General features: G+C 41.1%; 1 protein-coding gene across 5 annotated transcripts in view; it reads right to left on the bottom strand.

Annotated features, from left to right (window-relative positions):
- LRRK2 (leucine rich repeat kinase 2) overlaps window positions 1-18846 on the bottom strand; it is a 165379-nt gene extending 146533 nt beyond the window's left edge. For 2 of the 5 annotated variants that reach the window (XM_075857252.1, XM_075857257.1), the window contains exons 1-4: window positions 18459-18613; window positions 6035-6231; window positions 5864-5949; window positions 64-173 (exon numbers count right to left, since the gene is read on the bottom strand). In XM_075857252.1, the coding sequence (XP_075713367.1) occupies window positions 64-173; window positions 5864-5949; window positions 6035-6170 (332 nt within the window). In that variant the 5' untranslated portion in view covers window positions 6171-6231; window positions 18459-18613. The other 3 variants (XM_075857254.1, XM_075857256.1, XM_075857255.1) reach the window with 3 other exon arrangements.
- Window positions 18847-19435: the final 589 nt, after the last annotated feature.

The raw sequence follows: 19435 nt of genomic DNA, 5'->3' as shown, positions 1-19435 counted from the left end.
GGGTTATAATACAAAGTTATTGTTTTATAAACTTTGGAATAACACTCATGTTTACATACTTACTCATGAACACCAAGGACTTCCCACTCAGGCCCAATATCTACTGGAGTATGTAAACTATGTAGTATTTTGGGGCATATTGTTATTAATCTGCATAGTAGGGACCAGCCAACCTGAAAAAACAGAAAATTATGTTTCAGAAAACATATTCCACATTTTACAAGCACAATGATTCATCAATAAAGGAGTTTTCTTGCCAAACACATTTATCAGCGATCCATAGGATAGGTTATACATTTTTGATAGCTGGGGGCCCCACAGATCACTAGAACAAGGGTCCCGGACACCCCGTTCCCATCACCCACAAAACCACAGTGAAGAGGAGTTTTGTATGAAGTAATAAATTGAGAATGCATGATGCTGCCTCTCCATACAAACTCAATGGGCAACAGCGGAGAGCAGTGATAGGTGATAAATGTGTTTGGATTAGGAAATCCCTTTATTGAAACTTACAGAAAATAGTGAAAAATACGAAATGGCTAATTCCTTAGTGAACTGCAAATGAATGTTTTTGAGTGTTTGTCGACGTAAAGCAAATATTATCCTTTACACTTGGCAAACATGAAAGGTTACTATTGCTCAACTTTAATACGTTTACTTTGTTGGCAGATTGTTCAATTGACCAATTGATCCCAATACTTAAAAATTACGTTGCATTTTAAAGCAAATAGAAATATTTCAGTATACATACCAGGCAGTGAGAGATAAGAGTCATTACTTCTGAAGGAGAGATTAGTTACTAATGGATTCAAGAACAGAATGTCCACATCTCATTTATATTACTTACTAACATTATCATCAACACGGTCATTTCCTTTTGTTTTTATGCCCTAGCGACATAGATAGGTACTGTAGTTGGAACTAGAGACGGAAGGGCCTTCCTAGAATGCATGGCCATTGTTTCCAACCAAGTATTAGGCCAGGGCTGCACAACGACTTTGGTTGCACGATTCCCAATCACATATGCTATTTTGCCAAAACTTTTATGTGACTTTGTCATGCCTCTTTTTCCCGCCTCGCCAGATTGTTTTCACATAGTAAAATATTGGTAAGGACAAAAAAGTAAAACATGTGTTCCATTTAAATGAATAGGAGGTGACTGTGCTGCGTTTCATTAAAGTAACAGTCAGTTGCAACTTAGGCACAATCAGAGGGGGCAGAAGCATAAAACCTCACCAATTACTCAATGCTTTTCTATGGAGGCTTCGGTCAAGCAACTAAACTGTTGCATGACCAAAATCAAGTGTATCCCTAGCCTTAGGCTTCATACGTAGTGGGGGGGGGGGTGGGGCTTTGGTCCAGTTTCTGTTAAAGAGATGGTCCTAGGAATAAACTCGCCAGATTCCTCCAATAACCTAATGTGTTTTTGGCCCTCCATAATTTCTCATATGTGTTGGATAATCCGTTACTCCGATCCATTTTTAGATCAGAATAAGGATAAAAACGAATGCATTAAAAAAACATTGAAATCAATATAATGGATGCAAATGGATTACAATTTCGTTTGTATCCAATTTACATTGACACCAATGATAAAAATAACCCATCCATTACACATCTGTTTTTTTGAAAGGAGTAAAAGACTTCCACTCAACACTTGTATCTCCGTAAAAATAACGGATGACTAACAGAACGGATGCAAACAGATCCAATTAAAACACCCATTGATTTCAATGGGATTTTTAACCAGTTCAGGACCGGGCTATTTTGAGCCTTCAGGACCAGACACCGTTTAGGGTATGTTCACACGGCCAAATTTCAGACGTATACGAGGCGTATTTTGCCTCGTTTTACGTCTGAAAATAGGGCTACAATACGTCGGCAAACATCTGCCCATTCATTTGAATGGGTTTGCCGACGTACTGTGCAGACGACCTGTTATTTACGCGTCGTCGTTTGACAGCTGTCAAACGACGACGCGTAAAAATACAGCCTCGTCAAAAGAAGTGCAGGACACTTCTTTGGACGTTTTTGGAGCTGTTTTCTCATAGACTCCAATGAAAACAGCTCCAAAAACGGACGTAAAAAACGCCGCGAAAACGGCGTGAAAACGCAGCGAAAAATGCGAGCTGGTAAAAAAACGTCTGAAAAGCAGGGTCTGTTTTCCCTTGAAAACAGCTCTGGATTTTCAGACGTTTTTGTTGACTACATGTGAACATACCCTTAGTCCTTTTTAGCACGTGTTAGTTAAATGGCTATAACTTTTTTATTTGTTGGGCTAACGACGTGATTTTCTCGATATTTTTTCCGTAGACAATGCAGGTTTCTTTTTTATCATTTTTATACACATCCTTTTTGCCATTTTAGAATTTTTTGGATTAAAGTTTGAAAATAATAGTAAAAAAAATAAGCTTTTTTACTTTTCTCCTATTTTTTTGGGTAATAACATAGTTTTACCATAAAATAGACCTTTTATTTGTGATCGTCATTGTCGATCGTAAGCTTTAACCCCTTAATGACCGGGCCATTTTGCACATTAATGACCAAGGATTATTTTTTGTTTTTTCACGGTCGCATTCCAAGAGTCGTAACCTTTTTTTTATTCCGTCAACATAGCCGTATAAGGGCTTGTTTTTTGCGGAACGAGTTGTATTTTGTAATTGTACCATTTTTAGATGCTTATAACATATTGATTAACTTTTATTAACTTTATTTTAGGAGAGAATTGAAAATAAGCAGCTATTCCTGCATTAATTTTCACGTTATAAATTTACGCCGTTTACTATGCAGCGTAAATAACATGTTAACTTTATTCTATGGGTCGGCACGATTACGGGGATACCAAATATGTAAAGGTTTTATATGTTTTCCTACGTTTGCACAATAAAAAGCCTTTTAGAAAAAAATTACTTGTTTTGCATCGCCGCATTCCAAGAGACGTAATATTTTTATTTTTCCGTCGATGTGGCCGTATGTGGGCTTGATTTTTGTGGGACAATGTGTAGTTTTCATTAGTACTATTTTGGGGTACATAGGACTTATAGATTAACTTTTATTAAATTTTTTATGGGGGGGGGATAGGAGAAAAGAGAATTTTGCCGTTGTTTTTTTCGGACGCCGCTCATCCGGCGGTTTAATGAATGTGTTTATTTTATTGTTCAAGTTGTTATGATCGCGGGGATACCATATATGTGCATGTGTTATTTGTTTTGACACTTTTACTAAATAAAACCACTTTTTGGGCACAAAAAGTCGTTTTATTTGATTTTGACTGTAATTTTTTTTTTCACAAACTTTATTTAACTGATTTCCATTTTTTTTTTAGTCTCACCAGGGGACTTCACTATACGATCTGCCGATCGCATATATAATGCTTTGGTGTACTTAGTATACCAAAGCATTATTGCCTGTCAGTGTAAATCTGACAGGCAATCTGTTAGGCCATGCCTCCGGCATTTGCTGAAGGCAGACCTGGGGGTCTTTGTTAGTCCCCCGGCTGCCATGGAAACCAGACAGCGGCCCGCGATTTGTTTGCGGGGGCGCCGATGGGGTGACAGAGGGAGCTCCCTCCCTCTGTCAAACACATTAGATGTCGCTGTCACTATTGACAGCGGTATTTAATGGGTTAAACTGCCGGAATCGGAGTGCGCTTCGATTCCGGCAGTTGCAGCAGAGGCCAGGCTGTGTATAACAGCAGTGCTCCTGCCGCTGATCGCGTGGGTACAGTGGCAGTGCTCACGCGATCACAGGACGGATATATCCGTCCTCCTGCGCGAACCAGCAGCTGCAGAGGACGGATATATCCGTCCTTCGGCGTTAAGAGGTTAATTATTACATGTCTATATTAGGGCAAATGGGTCCGGGCTAGTGCTATGTCAATGATTGGCGGGGGGGGGGGGGGTTCGGGGACTTTTTTTGGGGTGGGTATTTTGTGTGTATTTATTAAAAAAAATTTGCACTTTACTTTTATTTTTTTATTACTATGGTCTGTCCCTCAAAGGTCAAAAAAGACCTTTGGGGAACTTTATATATATATATATATATATATATATATATATTTTTCTTTCTTTTACACCATCTTTTCCACTGTAACTGGAGCTGCACAGCAGTCCCAGTTACAGGGGAAATCAGCCCTCTCATAGTGACGATTGTCACTAATAGGGCTGTGCTGGGTCTAGTTAGACCCAGCAGCAGTCTGTCAGTAACGGCACCCAGCGATCATGTGACCAGTCACATGAACCCCGGGACCATTAGAGACAGCAGGGCGGCCGCTGCTTCTATTCCTATACACAGCGTTCATTGAGCACTGTGTAAAAGTGATCGGAGAAGACAGAAGCAGCGAAAGCTGCTTCTATCCTCTCCTCAGGGTCCCCGGCAGTCACTGACAGCCGGAGACCCGACATTCAGCTGCCCCATCGCTCGGGCAGCAAGTTAAAACTTGCGCCGTAAATAGTCTATGGCGCAGGTTTTAAGGACCCTGACCGCTGGCCGTAAAAACACAGCCAGCGGTCGGGAACCAGTTAATAGATCCGTTTTTATCCTTATTCTGATCTAAAAATGAACCAGAACAACAGATTATACAATGCAAGTGTGAATTTAGTCTGAGAGTAGGAATAATTTTTTGTGGAGCGCAACAACATGGGCATCCCGCACGCCAAGTAGGGAACAGAATTTTAATCCCACTCCTGCCATTCCACCACTGAAATGTCTTGCAGAGCCTTGCGTGCAAGTGTATGGGGAGGTTAGGTTACATATCTTTTCTTGGCCAACAGCTGTATGTACATGAAAAAAAATCACTACATTTTGAAAATGCACAATGAAATTATAAAACTACTAAAATTCGAAACAATTTTCCCATTATCTCCTTTGATCGTATTCTGTTTCATGCTGCAATCAAAACCGTAAGAAGTATATAAAGAATTCTATATGTTTCCCCCTTCCCTACTCAGAATCGTCTGTCTGGATGTAAGGTAACTGCTCTATCTGCAATAGGACACCAAGAATGTTGAGCCTCACCCTCTGTCATGTGAAAAAGAGCATGCTAGCTGTGAGTGAATGGTAAAATATGATTTTCCATTCACACACAGCTATTATTTATTTTTTTAGCACAGAAACCTCTAGGTTTGAGCCCCTCATTAACTTAAAACCAACTAAAGATCGACATCTATCGTCAGCAGGATAGGTGATATATGTCTGATCGCTGGTGCCCCACAACTATCACTAGAACTGGGGTCCAAGCCTCCTGCTCTTCCTCACTTTTTATTTTTGGGAAAGGCTTTGGCCTCATGCACACGACCGTAGTTTTCATCCGTAATTACAAATCAAGTAATTACGGATGAAATTGCGGATCAATTCATTGCTATAGGCCCCGGACACCTTTCCGTATATTTACGAGCCATAGAATCCGCAAAATATAGAACATGTCCTATTCTTGTCCCCAATTGCGGCACGGACTCGCCCATAGAAGTCTATGGACTTCCGCAATTGCATACGGCTACGGATGTGTATCCATGATTGCGGACAGTAAAAACCCTTACGGTGGTGTGCATGAAGCCTTTCCTGTATTTTCATAATAGAATTCGATCCTGACTTTGTCACAACTATATGTATTCCATGTAGAAGTGTAAAGCGATATGAAGAAAGTCTTAGATAATCTTGAACTTCCTAATGATAGATCATCAGTAGGTTTATTTTTTAAAGTCAAAACAAGGTTTGCTTCCTCTTCAAAAGTCACATACACCAGGCTGGTTACACGCTACAAAGTATAGTACTACAGGAAAATAAATATGTAAAAAACACACAGTCACTGTATTTACCCAAAAGCAAACAAAGAAAACACATCCTTGTATTATCATAACATTACCTCCTGTATGGCTGCGACTTTCATGTAAGATTCCAGCACCAGTAAGAGAGGCAAATGCACATTCACGTGCTTGAATATTTCTGCAGCTAATGTGGAATAAAATACATTAACGTTAGCGCTCAAAAACGTGAAAAGAAGTTGCAGCACTTTAAAATCCATGCCGAAACTTACCATCACCACAAAAGGAGTGAGCGTGCAAATCTTCCAATATCTGAACCAGATTGTCAATCTGCTTCCCTTCCTCTACATTTCTAAGGCGTACAACCAGCTTCTTGACATTTTCTTCTAGTTCTGCTACGCTGTTCATGGTTTCTCTCTGTCAGGGTGACTGTTCATTGTTTATTTCTTCAAACTGCGAGTAAGTTCCACTGCAAAATAAACAGGACAATAACCCTTGAGAAACAATAAAAATGATGTAAACTGACGGACAGCTGTAAGACATGTTAATAGAAGTTGCCAGTCTTTGTCCCACCCATCAAATTCACATGATCACACCACAAGTCCCGGCCTCTCAGGTAAGTTTATTTTAAGTCGCGCTGAAACAGGAAGCAAGAAGGAGAAATGACTTATAAGCTAAAACAACTTTGATTTATTAGTAAGACCAAAGATGTATAAAAAAAAAAAAAAACAGTAAGATAATGAAGTATTTATCCACTGAGAAACATAAAAAGGTTATACACAGTAGGATATACGGAAAGCAAAGACTACGTTTTTTCCCCAGGATTTAAACTGGCCGCACACATGCAATATCTGCCAAATGAAACTGAAACTCCGATCATTATAAAAGATATATTAAGAAATGTATCAGCTAAGAAATTTGGACCGATTTACATTCAAGCAGATCTCTTTAAAGTCTATGTAAATCTTTGAAAGGGATTTTTTAATTTTTAATAAAAATGTCTATCAGTGTGATTGGTGCAACTTTATAATTCGTTTTTATTAAAAATTCTTATTACTTTTTGGGATACAGCTGCTCTGTATTCTCTAAACAGAGCAGCTGTATCGTTCGCTACAACCTGTTCCCGTCAGGTCCACGGAACTCATGGGTTCAGTGTCAGCGGGTCCTGTGTGTCTCTGACACGCACTATCCACTTGTTATCCATCACATTTATACCTTAGATGTGATAGATAACAGCTCGATCATGCGTGTCAGAGACACACAGGACCCGCTGAGACTGAACCCGTCAGCGCCGCTGACCTGATGGATTCACAAAGGTTTAATATAGCTAAATATATGACTCAACTTTGTTATAAATGAGATGAGATAATAATAATAATAATAATAATAATAATAATAATATAAGAGATTAGAAAATAATTTTTGTGATTGTAAAACTGAAATTTGGAAATTAGAGATGAATGTACTTTCATACTGTTCACGTAAAAAAGAACTGCATTTCCTTATTTCCTGAATTTCCCCTATGAGATATCACTTTCCATAGTTTTCCCTAAATGTCTCAACCACAACCACCAGTTCCTCAAAGACCTTATAAATTTGACTCCGCATTATCATATTGAGATGCTACATACACAAACCTTTCCAGTTAAAACCATGTAATGGAGACCCCACCAAAGGCAGATCAAAGGCACCAAAAATGTATCAACATGGCAATATGCAGGTTATAAATAGGGGTATGGCAAACATACAACATTTTTGATTAGTTGTACATTCTGACGAGTTGTACATAGATGTTAGGTACGTGTGTGTCATGTTCTCCATGCCCTGTTATGTACTTTTCCAGGAATAATGTCTATTAGCCTCATATTAGCATCATAGTTATGTACGACGCTAGGCGTCCCTGCCTCGCTGCAGGACAACTGTCCCGTACTGTAATCATGTTTTCAGTACGGGACAGCAGTTCCACGGAGAGGCAGGGACTCCTAGCGTCGTACATAAGTATGATGCTAGGAGCCCGGCTCCCTGCAGTGTGTTCGGTCCTGGACTTGTGGTCGAAATACGTTCCGTCCTTTACGGACCGAACATGCTCGTGTGAATCCAGCCTTATACATAGTGATAGGTCAAATGTATACGTACCCTTATGTAGGCTACATTCAATCATTTGTTGCTATTGGTTACCACCCCTAATATTAACATACTGTCACCAGTAGTTGAGAATATACTATTTGTCCTTAAACACGGCAGATTTGTTGCAGGAATTTCTGCGACTGAAAATCAGTTCCCTTCATCTAAATGGAACTTGCAGAAAGCCATTCACCTGCTGCAGAAACAACCCCATTCAGATGAAGAACAGATTTTCAGTCAAAGAAATTTATGCAACAAAATCTGCCGTGTGTGAATGGACCCTTTTAGTGCTATTGCCATGAAATATTGGAGCTAAAAATAAGGACATTTATAAATGCGGCCTTCGGCTACGTTCTCACATAGCAAATTTGCTGCGGATTTTCCTTCCGGAATTGCGGATGGGACATGCACGGTGGAAAACAGTAGCAGCAAAATTAATGAGATTTGAATACATGAAGATGCAAATTTACTAATGCGGTCTAAAATTCAGACAGCGCAAACTTAGACGAGGAAACCAGAAGATTCCCCAAAATGTATCGAGATGGCACGAACGGTATGAGAAGTTTGGGGCATCTTGCTAGACACTTCTCCTTTTACCACTTCTTGGTTGGCTAAGTTTGTTTGTTTTTTTTATATATTCAAAATTTACAGTGGGGGTCGTTACAGACGCAGCAATACCAATCGTGTAATTTTTTTTAATAAAGGCTGTGTAAGGGAAACAGCAGTTTTGTTTTGTTTTTTTAATTTTTCAAAACACTTTATAAAACACTTAACCCTGCAATCATCTTATCAATTCTATAATACATTGCACTACTTCTGACAGAGTGGCCTAGAGGCAGGGCCTAATATGCTTCTGTACACGGCAGACATGGAGACCAATGTTAGTCCTCCGGCTGCCCTGGCAACCCACCTGTACCCTGCGATCAAGTCATAGGGGTGTCCAGTCTATTTGCCGCCACCAGGACAGTACGGCCGGTACTCCAGTTAAGGGGCTGGCATCCAAAACTAAAAATTAGGGGCCTGCTCGCAGCCGCTGTTCACAGCTGCCGCTGCCCATATAAAATGATTGCCAGCGGGAGTTAATATGGAGAAATGAACGGATCCCATTATATTGCAAGCCCCATCTCTGTGCCCTGCTTTACAAGACTGACGCTGGGCAGCATCAGGACGTTATGTGCGGTGGCGCATACAACGTCCTGACACTAGCGTTATGATCTTGTATGTGCCACCGCACACAAAATCAGGAGTCAGGAATGAAGAGTTGTCAAAAGGAGAAGAGGCGCCCGGCTGGAAGTGGAGGTAAGAAGACCCTGGCGCAGCAAGTACATAGGAGTATTTATTTATTTTGGGGGGGGGGGTCTAATCTAGGGTGTAAATGAATTTAGGGGTCTGCTCTGGGGGTCTGCATTAATTCGGGTGCCTGATTAGGGGTGTAAATTTATTTAGTCTGGTCTGGTCGGAGGTATGACATAATTTAGGTATCTAGCCAGTGGTCTAAATTAATTTGGGGGTGTGATGGGGTGTATTCATTAAAGGGTCTGGTCGGGGGTCTGAATTAATTGAAGGTTTTGTTCGGAGTTCTGAATTCATTTTTGTCATCTGGGGTGATATCTAAGCAGGTGACGTATGATGAGAAGGCGGACATTTTGTCCCGATGTAAAATCTTCAGTAGCCAGAAGCAGCAACCAGAGCTGCATCTTGGTGAGTGACTGGGCTACTTAAAAACAGCAGCTTTAGTGCAATATTTTGGTTGTTGTTGCCCCCCAGCACACCTACTGTCTACATCTTGGCCTCCCACAGAGCCCCTATCCACCTGCCCCCACGCTCCTTCGACATACCGCCCAACCGTCCCGCCTCCAGTGGGGCAGTCTCGGATTTTGACAGGGTTTCCCTGTCCCAGTTTCAACGGTATCTGCGTCTGTCAACTCCCTGCTCCAGCATTCACTGTCTAACGCCGGCCGTGAGCAGCTCAGCGCAGACAAGCGATGCAGTGCCTGTTTGCGCCGAGCCATCTCCTATTTATTTTATTAGGCACTATGGGGGCATTATACTGTGGGGAGCACTATAATATGTGGGGGTAGCTATGGGGCCATTATACTGAGTGGAGGAGGCACTATGGGGGCATTATACTGTGTGGACTGAACTGGTTGTGTATGGGCAGGGTTAGAGGTGTGGCGTGGCTTAACATTGGAAAAATTTGCCGCATCACGCTATGCACGCCGCATCAGTTGTCCCTCTTTGGAATACTGGAAAGTTGGGAGGTAGGCTTCATAGAGCCACTGTCTAGGTGCTTATGCTCCCCGCCATTTCCCCCAGTCATACAGCTTATCTTCCATATTAATCTGAATAGGTAGAGACTATCAATTTCTTTCACAAAAGTGTAAAAAAAAACAACTGATAAATACAGAAGAAACATCCAACACAGCTAAGAAGCATTCAATACTTTATATCTGACTTTAGGCCATAGTCACAAACTGCACGTTTGATGATCCGATCAAAAACTGATTTTGCCTTTTGGATTCAATCTGTAAACCTGGAATAATTGCTGCAGCCAAAGCACTGGTCTCAGCAATACTGTGCCGTATACCCACTGAGACCAGTGATTGGCTGCAGAGATCACGTGGGTATATAAGCCCATCATCGCAATGTTTTTTTTGTTGTTTTTTTTGCATCCCTCCTACCATGGCCAATTTTTTAAATTCTCAAGGAAAGCTGACGGCGAAACGTGCGGCGGGGGCGGTCAGTGTGGAGTGTTCCCGCGTGCTTCCTATCATGCAGTCCATGGGTTTGTGCAATATCCTTTATTTATAAAGCATGGTCTTTGTTTTGGGTGCAACTTGGAGCTCTAGCTGTATACTCTTATATGTATGCACAATTGTGTGCTCTTCTGTCAGGTGCTAAATATATTTTATGTGCTTCTGTTGTCCAAATACTTGATCTATATGATTATCTTTTCTATAGATATCTGCATTTGTTACCACATCACGGGATGTTTATAGTATGGTAGCATATATATTGGATTATTCACGCAGCTCCTCCATACTCTCCTTATTAACTGTGTGCTATATTGTTTTTATATTTTGATGGCCAATGTGTTATGTATATTTCAATAAAGTTTATTTTATATTGTCATGGTACTTGACTTGTACTATGGGTGTTTCATTTTCTGGATATACTAGTAGTCTTCACAGTCTGGTATAGGTATTGATATTTGCTTTATGATTTGTGTGGACGCATTATTGTTTGGCGCATGCCAATGGTCTATACTCGTATAGGTATTCATCATACTCCAGTATATATGGCTATTACAGCACAAGGCTACTCCAGTATACGCGGCTATTACTATATGTAGAGTATATATGGCTATTACAGTGTAAGGCTACTCCAGTATACATGGCTATTACTATATGTACAGTATATATGGCTATTATAGTAGAAGGCTATTCCAGTATACATGGCTATTACAGTACAAGACTACTCCAGTATACACGGCTATTACTATATGTACAGTATATATGGCTATTACAGTATAAGGCTACTACAATATGTACAGTATACATGGCTATTATAGTAGAGGGCTATTCCAGTATACATGGCTATTACAGTACAAGACTACTCCAGTATACACGGCTAGTACTATATGTACAGTATATATGGCTATTACAGTATAAGGTTACTCCAGTATATATGGCTATTACAGTACAAGGCTACTCCAGTATATATGGCTATTACAGTACAAGGCTACTCCAGTATACATGGTGATTACTATATATATATATATATATATATATATATATATATATATATATATATATATATAGCTATTACAGTACAAGGCTACTCCAGTATACATGGCTATTACAGTACAAGGCTACTCCAGTATACATGGCTATTACAGTACAAGGCTACTCCAGTATATATGGCTATTACAGTACAAGGCTACTCCAGTATATATGGCTATTACAGTACAAGGCTACTCCAGTATACATGGCTATTACAGTACAAGGCTACTCCAGTATACATGGCTATTACAGTACAAGGCTACTCCAGTATACATGGCTATTACTGTATATATGGCTATTACAGCACAAGGCTACTCCAGTATACATGGCTATTACTATATATATGGCTATTAGAGCACAAGGCTACTCCAGTATACATGGTTAATACAAGGCTACTCCAGTATACATGGCTAATACAAGGCTACTCCAGTATACATGGCTATTAGGGTATGTTCACACGCAAACGCAAAATACATCTGAAATTACAGAGCTGTTTTCAGGCGAACAGCTCCTGAATTTCAGAAGTTTTTGCAAGTACTCGTGTTTTTCGCGGCGTCCATTACGGACGTAATTGGAGCTGTTTTTCAATGGAGTCAATGAAAAACGGCTCCAAACACGTCCCAAGAAGTGTCCTGCACTTCTTTGATGCGGGCGTATTTTTACCTTAGGTTATGTTCACACAACCTATTTTCAGACGTAATTCAGGCGTTTTACGCCCCGAATTACGCCTGAAAATACGGCTCCAATACGTCTGCAAACATCTGCCCATTGATTTCAATGGGTTTTACGATGTTCTGTGCAGACAAGGTGTATTTTTACGCATCGCTGTCAAAAGACGGCGCGCAAAAAGACGCCCGCGTCAAAGTAGTGCATGTCACTTCTTGGGACGTAATTAGAGTCGTTTTTCATTGACTCCATTGAAAAACAGCTCCAATTACGTCCGTAATGGACGCTGCGAAAAACGCGTGCACTTGTAAAAACGTCTGAAATTCAGGAGCTGTTTTCGCCTAAAAACAGCTCCGTAATTTCAGACGTATTTGGCGTTGCCATGTGAACATACCCTTAGGGTATGTTCACACGGCCTATTTTCACACGTAATAGCTGTAACATACCCTTAGGGTAGGTTCACATGTTCACACGGCCTATTTTCAGCCGTTTTTTGGGCCTTAAACGCCCGAAAAACGGCCAAAAGAATCGGAAGCATACCGCCTCCAAACATCTGCCCATTGATTTCAATGGGGAAACGCCATTCTGTTCCGACGGAGCGTTTTTCGCTGTGTTTTTTTACACGTAAAAAAACGGCTGTGAAAAAGAAGTGCAGGACACTTCTTGGGAAGATTTCGGCCGTGAAAAAAAGCAGCGAAAAACGCAGCGAAACACGTCTGAAAATCAGGAGCTCTTTTCCCTTGAAAACAGCTCCGTGTTTTCAGACGTTTTTGCTCACAGTGTGTGAACATACCCTTACAGTACAAGGCTCCTCTAGTATATATGGATATTACAGTAGAAGGCTACTCCAGTATACATGGCTATTACAGTACAAGGCTACTCCGGTATACATGGCTATTACAGTACAAGGCTACTCCAGTATATATGGATATTACAGTAGAAGGCTACTCCAGTATACATGGCTATTACAGTACAAGGCTACTCCAGTATACATGGCTATTACAGTACAAGGCTACTCCAGTATACATGGCTATTACTGTATATATGGCTATTACAGCACAAGGCTACTCCAGTATACATGGCTATTACTGTATATATGGCTATTACAGCACAAGGCTACTCCTGTATACATGGGTATTACAGCACAAGGCTACTCCAGTATACATGGCTATTACTGTATATATGGCTATTACAGCACAAGGCTACTCCAGTATACATGGCTATTACTGTATATATGGCTTTTACAGCACAAGGCTACTCCAGTATATATGGCTATTACAGTACAAGGTTCCTCCAGTATACATGGCTATTACAGTACAAGGCTACTCCAGTATACATGGCTATTACTGTATATATGGCTATTACAGCACAAGGCTACTCCAGTATACATGGCTATTACTGTATATATGGCTATTACAGCACAAGGCTACTCCAGTATACATGGCTATTACTGTATATATGGCTATTACAGCACAAGGCTACTCCAGTATACATGGCTATTACAGTAAAAGGCTACTCCAGTATACATGGCTATTACAGTACAAGGCTACTCCAGTATACATGGCTATTACAGTAGAAGGCTACTCCAGTATACATGGCTATTACAGTACAAGGCTACTCCAGTATACATGGCTATTAGGCTGGGTTCACACAAACTATTTACGGACGTAATTCTGGCGTTTTAGCCCCGAATTACGTCCAAAAATGCGGCTCAAAAGCGTCGGCAAACATCTGCCCATTCATTTGAATGGGTCTTACGATGTTCTGTGCCGACGGTCATTTTTCTTATGCGCCGCTGTCAAAAGGCGGCGCGTAAAAAAGACGCCCGCGTCAAAGAAGTGCCTGTCACTTCCTCATACGTAAATGGAGCCGTTTACATTGACTCCATGGAAAAACAGCTCCAATTACGTCCGTAATGGACGCAGCGAAAGACGCCTGCACATGCCATTACGGCTGAAATTACGGAGCGGTTTTCTCGTATGTTCACACGCAGCGTCTGTTTCGGCTGAAATTACGGTGCTGTTTTCAGGAGACGCTTTTTCGGACGTAATTCGGGGCTAAAACGCCAGAATTACGTTCGTAAATAGTGTGTGTGAACCCAGCCTTATAGTACAAGGCTACTCCAGTATACATGGCTATTACTATATGTACAGTATATATGGCTATGACAGTACAAGGCTACTCCAGTATACATGGCTATTACAGTACAAGGCTACTCCAGTATACATGGCTATTACAGTACAAGGCTACTCCAGTATACATGGCTATTACAGTACAAGGCTACTCCAGTATACATGGCTATTACAGTACAAGGCTACTCCAGTATACATGGCTATTACTGTATATATGGCTATTACAGTACAAGGTTACTCCAGTATACATGGCTATTACAGCACAAGGCTACTCCAGTATACATGGCTATTACAGTACAAGGCTACTCCAGTATACATGGCTATTACAGTACAAGGCTACTCCAGTATACATGGCTATTACAGTACAAGGCTACTCCAGTATACATGGCTATTACAGTACAAGGCTACTCCAGTATACATGGCTATTACAGTACAAGGCTACTCCAGTATATATGGCTATTACAGTAGAAGGCTACTCCAGTATATATGGCTATTACAGTAGAAGGCTACTCCAGTATACATGGCTATTACAGCACAAGGCTACGCCAGTATATATGGCTATTACAGCACAAGGCTACTCCAGTATATATGGCTATTACAGCACAAGGCTACTCCAGTATATATGGCTATTACAGTACAAGGCTCCTCCAGTATACATGGCTATTACAGTACAAGGCTACTCCAGTATACATGGCTATTACAGCACAAGGCTACTCCAGTATATACGGCTCCTCCAGTATACATGGCTATTACAGTACAAGGCTACTCCAGTATATATGGCTATTACAGTACAAGGCTCCTCCAGTATACATGGCTATTACAGTATAAGGTTACTCCAGTATACATGGCTATTACAGTACAAGGTTACTCCAGTATACATGGCTATTACAGTACAAGGCTACTCCAGTATACATGGCTATTACAGTATAAGGTTACTCCAGTATATATGGCTATTACAGTATAAGGTTACTCCAGTATACATGGCTATTACAGTACAAGGCTACTCCAGTATACATGGCTATTACAGTACAAGGCTCCTCCAGTATACATGGCTATTACAGTACAAGGCTACTCCAGTATACATGGCTATTACAGTACAAGGCTACTCCAGTATATATGGCTATTACAGCACAAGGCTACTCCAGTATACATGGCTATTACAGCACAAGGCTACTCCAGTATATACGGCTCCTCCAGTATACATGGCTATTACAGTACAAGGCTACTCCAGTATACATGGCTATTACAGCACAAAGCTACTCCAGTATATATGGCTATTACAACACAAGGCTACTCCAGTATACATGGCTATTACAGTACAAGGCTACTCCAGTATACATGGCTATTACAGCACAAAGCTACTCCAGTATATATGGCTATTACAACACAAGGCTACTCCAGTATACATGGATATTACAGTAGAAGGCTACTCCAGTATATACGGCTACTCCAGTATACATGCTATTACTGTATATATGGCTATTACAGCACAAGGCTCCTCCAGTATATATGGCTATTACAGCACAAGGCTACTCCAGTATACATGGCTATGATTGTACAAGGCTACTCCAGTATATATGGCTATTACAGTAGAAGGTTACTCCAGTATACATGGCTATTACAGCACAAGGCTACTCCAGTATACATGGCTATGATTGTACAAGGCTACTCCAGTATATATGGCTATTACAGTAGAAGGCTACTCCAGTATATATGGCTATTACAGCACAAGGCTACTCCAGTATACATGGCTATTACAGCACAAGGCTACTCCAGTATACATGGCTAATACAGCACAAGGCTACTCCAGTATACATGGCTAATACAGCACAAGGCTACTCCAGTATACATGGCTATTACAGTACAAGGCTACTCTAGTATACATGGCTATTACAGCACAAGGCTACTCCAGTATACATGGCTATTACAGTACAAGGCTACTCCAGTACACATGGCTATTACAGTACAAGGCTACTCCAGTATACATGGCTATTACAGTACAAGGCTACTCCAGTATACACGGCTATTACAGTAGAAGGCTACTCCAGTATATACGGCTACTCCAGTATACATGGCTATTACAGTAGAAGGCTACTCCAGTATATACGGCTACTCCAGTATACATGCTATTACTATATATATATGGCTATTACAGCACAAGGCTACTCCAGTATATATGGCTATTACAGTAGAAGGCTACTCCAGTATATATGGCTATTACAGTAGAAGGCTACTCCAGTATACATGGCTATTACAGTACAAGGCTACTCCAGTATACATGGCTATTACAGTACAAGGCTACTCCAGTATACATGGCTATTACAGTAGAAGGCTACTCCAGTATACATGGCTATTACAGTACAAGGCTACTCCAGTATATACGGCTACTCCAGTATACATGGCTATTACAGTAGAAGGCTACTCCAGTATATACGGCTACTCCAGTATACATGCTATTACTATATATATATATGGCTATTACAGCACAAGGCTACTCCAGTATATATGGCTATTACAGTAGAAGGCTACTCCAGTATATATGGCTATTACAGTAGAAGGCTCCTCCAGTATACATGGCTATTACAGTACAAGGCTACTCCAGTATATATGGCTATTACAGTAGAAGGCTACTCCAGTATACATGGCTATTACAGTACAAGGCTACTCCAGTATACATGGCTAATACAGTACAAGGCTACTCCAGTATACATGGCTATTACAGTACAAGGCTACTCCAGTATATATGGCTATTACAGTAGAAGGCTACTCCAGTATACATGGCTATTACAGTACAAGGCTACTCCAGTATACATGGCTATTACAGTACAAGGCTACTCCAGTATATATGGCTATTACAGCACAAGGCTACTCCAGTATACATGGCTATTACAGCACAAGGCTACTCCAGTATATACGGCTCCTCCAGTATACATGACTATAACAGTACAAGGCTACTCCAGTATACATGGATATTACAGTAGAAGGCTACTCCAGTATATACGGCTACTCCAGTATACATGCTATTACTGTATATATGGCTATTACAGCACAAGGCTCCTCCAGTATATATGGCTATTACAGCACAAGGCTACTCCAGTATACATGGCTATGATTGTACAAGGCTACTCCAGTATATATGGCTATTACAGTAGAAGGTTACTCCAGTATACATGGCTATTACAGCACAAGGCTACTCCAGTATACATGGCTATGATTGTACAAGGCTACTCCAGTATATATGGCTATTACAGTAGAAGGCTACTCCAGTATATATGGCTATTACAGCACAAGGCTACTCCAGTATACATGGCTATTACAGCACAAGGCTACTCCAGTATATATGGCTATTACAGTAGAAGGCTACTCCAGTATACATGGCTATTACAGTACAAGGCTACTCCAGTATATATGGCTATTACAGTACAAGGCTACTCCGGTATACATGGCTATTACAGTAGAAGGCTACTCCAGTATACATGGCTATTACAGTACAAGGCTACTCCGGTATACATGGCTATTACAGTACAAGGCTACTCCAGTATACATGGCTATTACAGTACAAGGCTACTCCAGTATACATGGCTATTACAGTAGAAGGCTACTCCAGTATACATGGCTATTACAGTACAAGACTACTCCAGTATACATGGCTATTACAGTACAAGGCTACTCCAGTATACATGGCTATTACAGTAGAAGGCTACTCCAGTATATATGGATATTACAGTAGAAGGCTACTCCAGTATACATGGCTATTACAGTACAAGACTACTCCAGTATACATGGCTATTACAGTAGAAGGCTACTCTAGTATATATGGCTATTACAGTAGAAGGCTACTCCAGTATATACGGCTAGTACTGTATACATGGGTATTATCGTATACATGTGTAAGTACTCCTGTACAGCACCAGTAAAGTTGAGGGTAAACAGGAGTAGAGAAGTAGTGAGCCTGGGTTGGTCATGCACGGGTGCACGTCCTGTCTCCTCACCTGTATGTAACCACTTGTTACCTGTAATACGGATCTTGTCATGTACAATACGGATCTTGTTATCTATATTACGGATTCGGTCATTGTCCTGCCAGTTGTTCGTTACTTACCTTACTGTCCCCACCGCTGGAAAGCATAACAAACCCGAGCTAGAGCCGCACACGCGTGAAGGAATGGGCTTACCAGGCTGCTGATTGGTTACAAGTGCGGTCACTCACAGCAACTTCGCGTCTATCTCTGTACTGATTGGTGGTAAAGTTTCGCCTGTAAGCTCCAGTGTGGAGGGAAGGACGTAGAGCGCTGCTCCCAGGGGACTATGGGGGCGAAGAGTCCTTCCTCTGACGAGAGCAGCCTCCTGCTCCGGATAAAGTCATGGGGGATTCCAAGACTGTTCTGGAATGGAGCGGGTTTATCACCAGCCAGCCTCATACAGGGGTAGCCCGTGACAACCACCACACCAGCGCCGGCTGTACAGGGTCCCTGACGCTAGGGGGCGTTTTTTATAATGTGTGCAATAGCGCACTTTCTTGCTTTATCATTCTACTTTAGAAAGCTACGGAAGGGGCCTGTATCTCGGTGTCTCACGCAGTAGAAATCAGAAAATATATGCAATGGCTAGTCCGATTTCAGAAAATGAATGTTATTTTTTTTGTATAATTAAAAGTTAGATAATTTTCCAATATATATTTTGTATTAATTCATCACAGTTTTCAAGATCTCTGCTTGTTGTTATTTAGTTGGAACGTTGCTTACTTACAGTGGATAAAATTCTGTCCATGGTCATGTGATGGACACAGGTTCTGGGATTGTTAGTCTATGTTCACACGGAGTATTTTGCCGAGTTTTTTGACGCGGAAACCGCGTCGCAAAACTCGGCAAAAACGGCCCGAGAACGCCTCGCATTGATTTCAATGGGAGGCGTCGGCGTCTTTTTCCCGCGAGCAGTAAAACTGCCTCGCGGGAAAAAGAAGCGACAT

This window comes from Rhinoderma darwinii, chromosome 3, assembly GCF_050947455.1.
Source record: "Rhinoderma darwinii isolate aRhiDar2 chromosome 3, aRhiDar2.hap1, whole genome shotgun sequence".
Lineage (NCBI taxonomy): Eukaryota > Metazoa > Chordata > Amphibia > Anura > Rhinodermatidae > Rhinoderma > Rhinoderma darwinii.
Note: the sequence above shows the minus strand (reverse complement) of the source record. Positions and strands in the feature narration are given on the sequence as shown.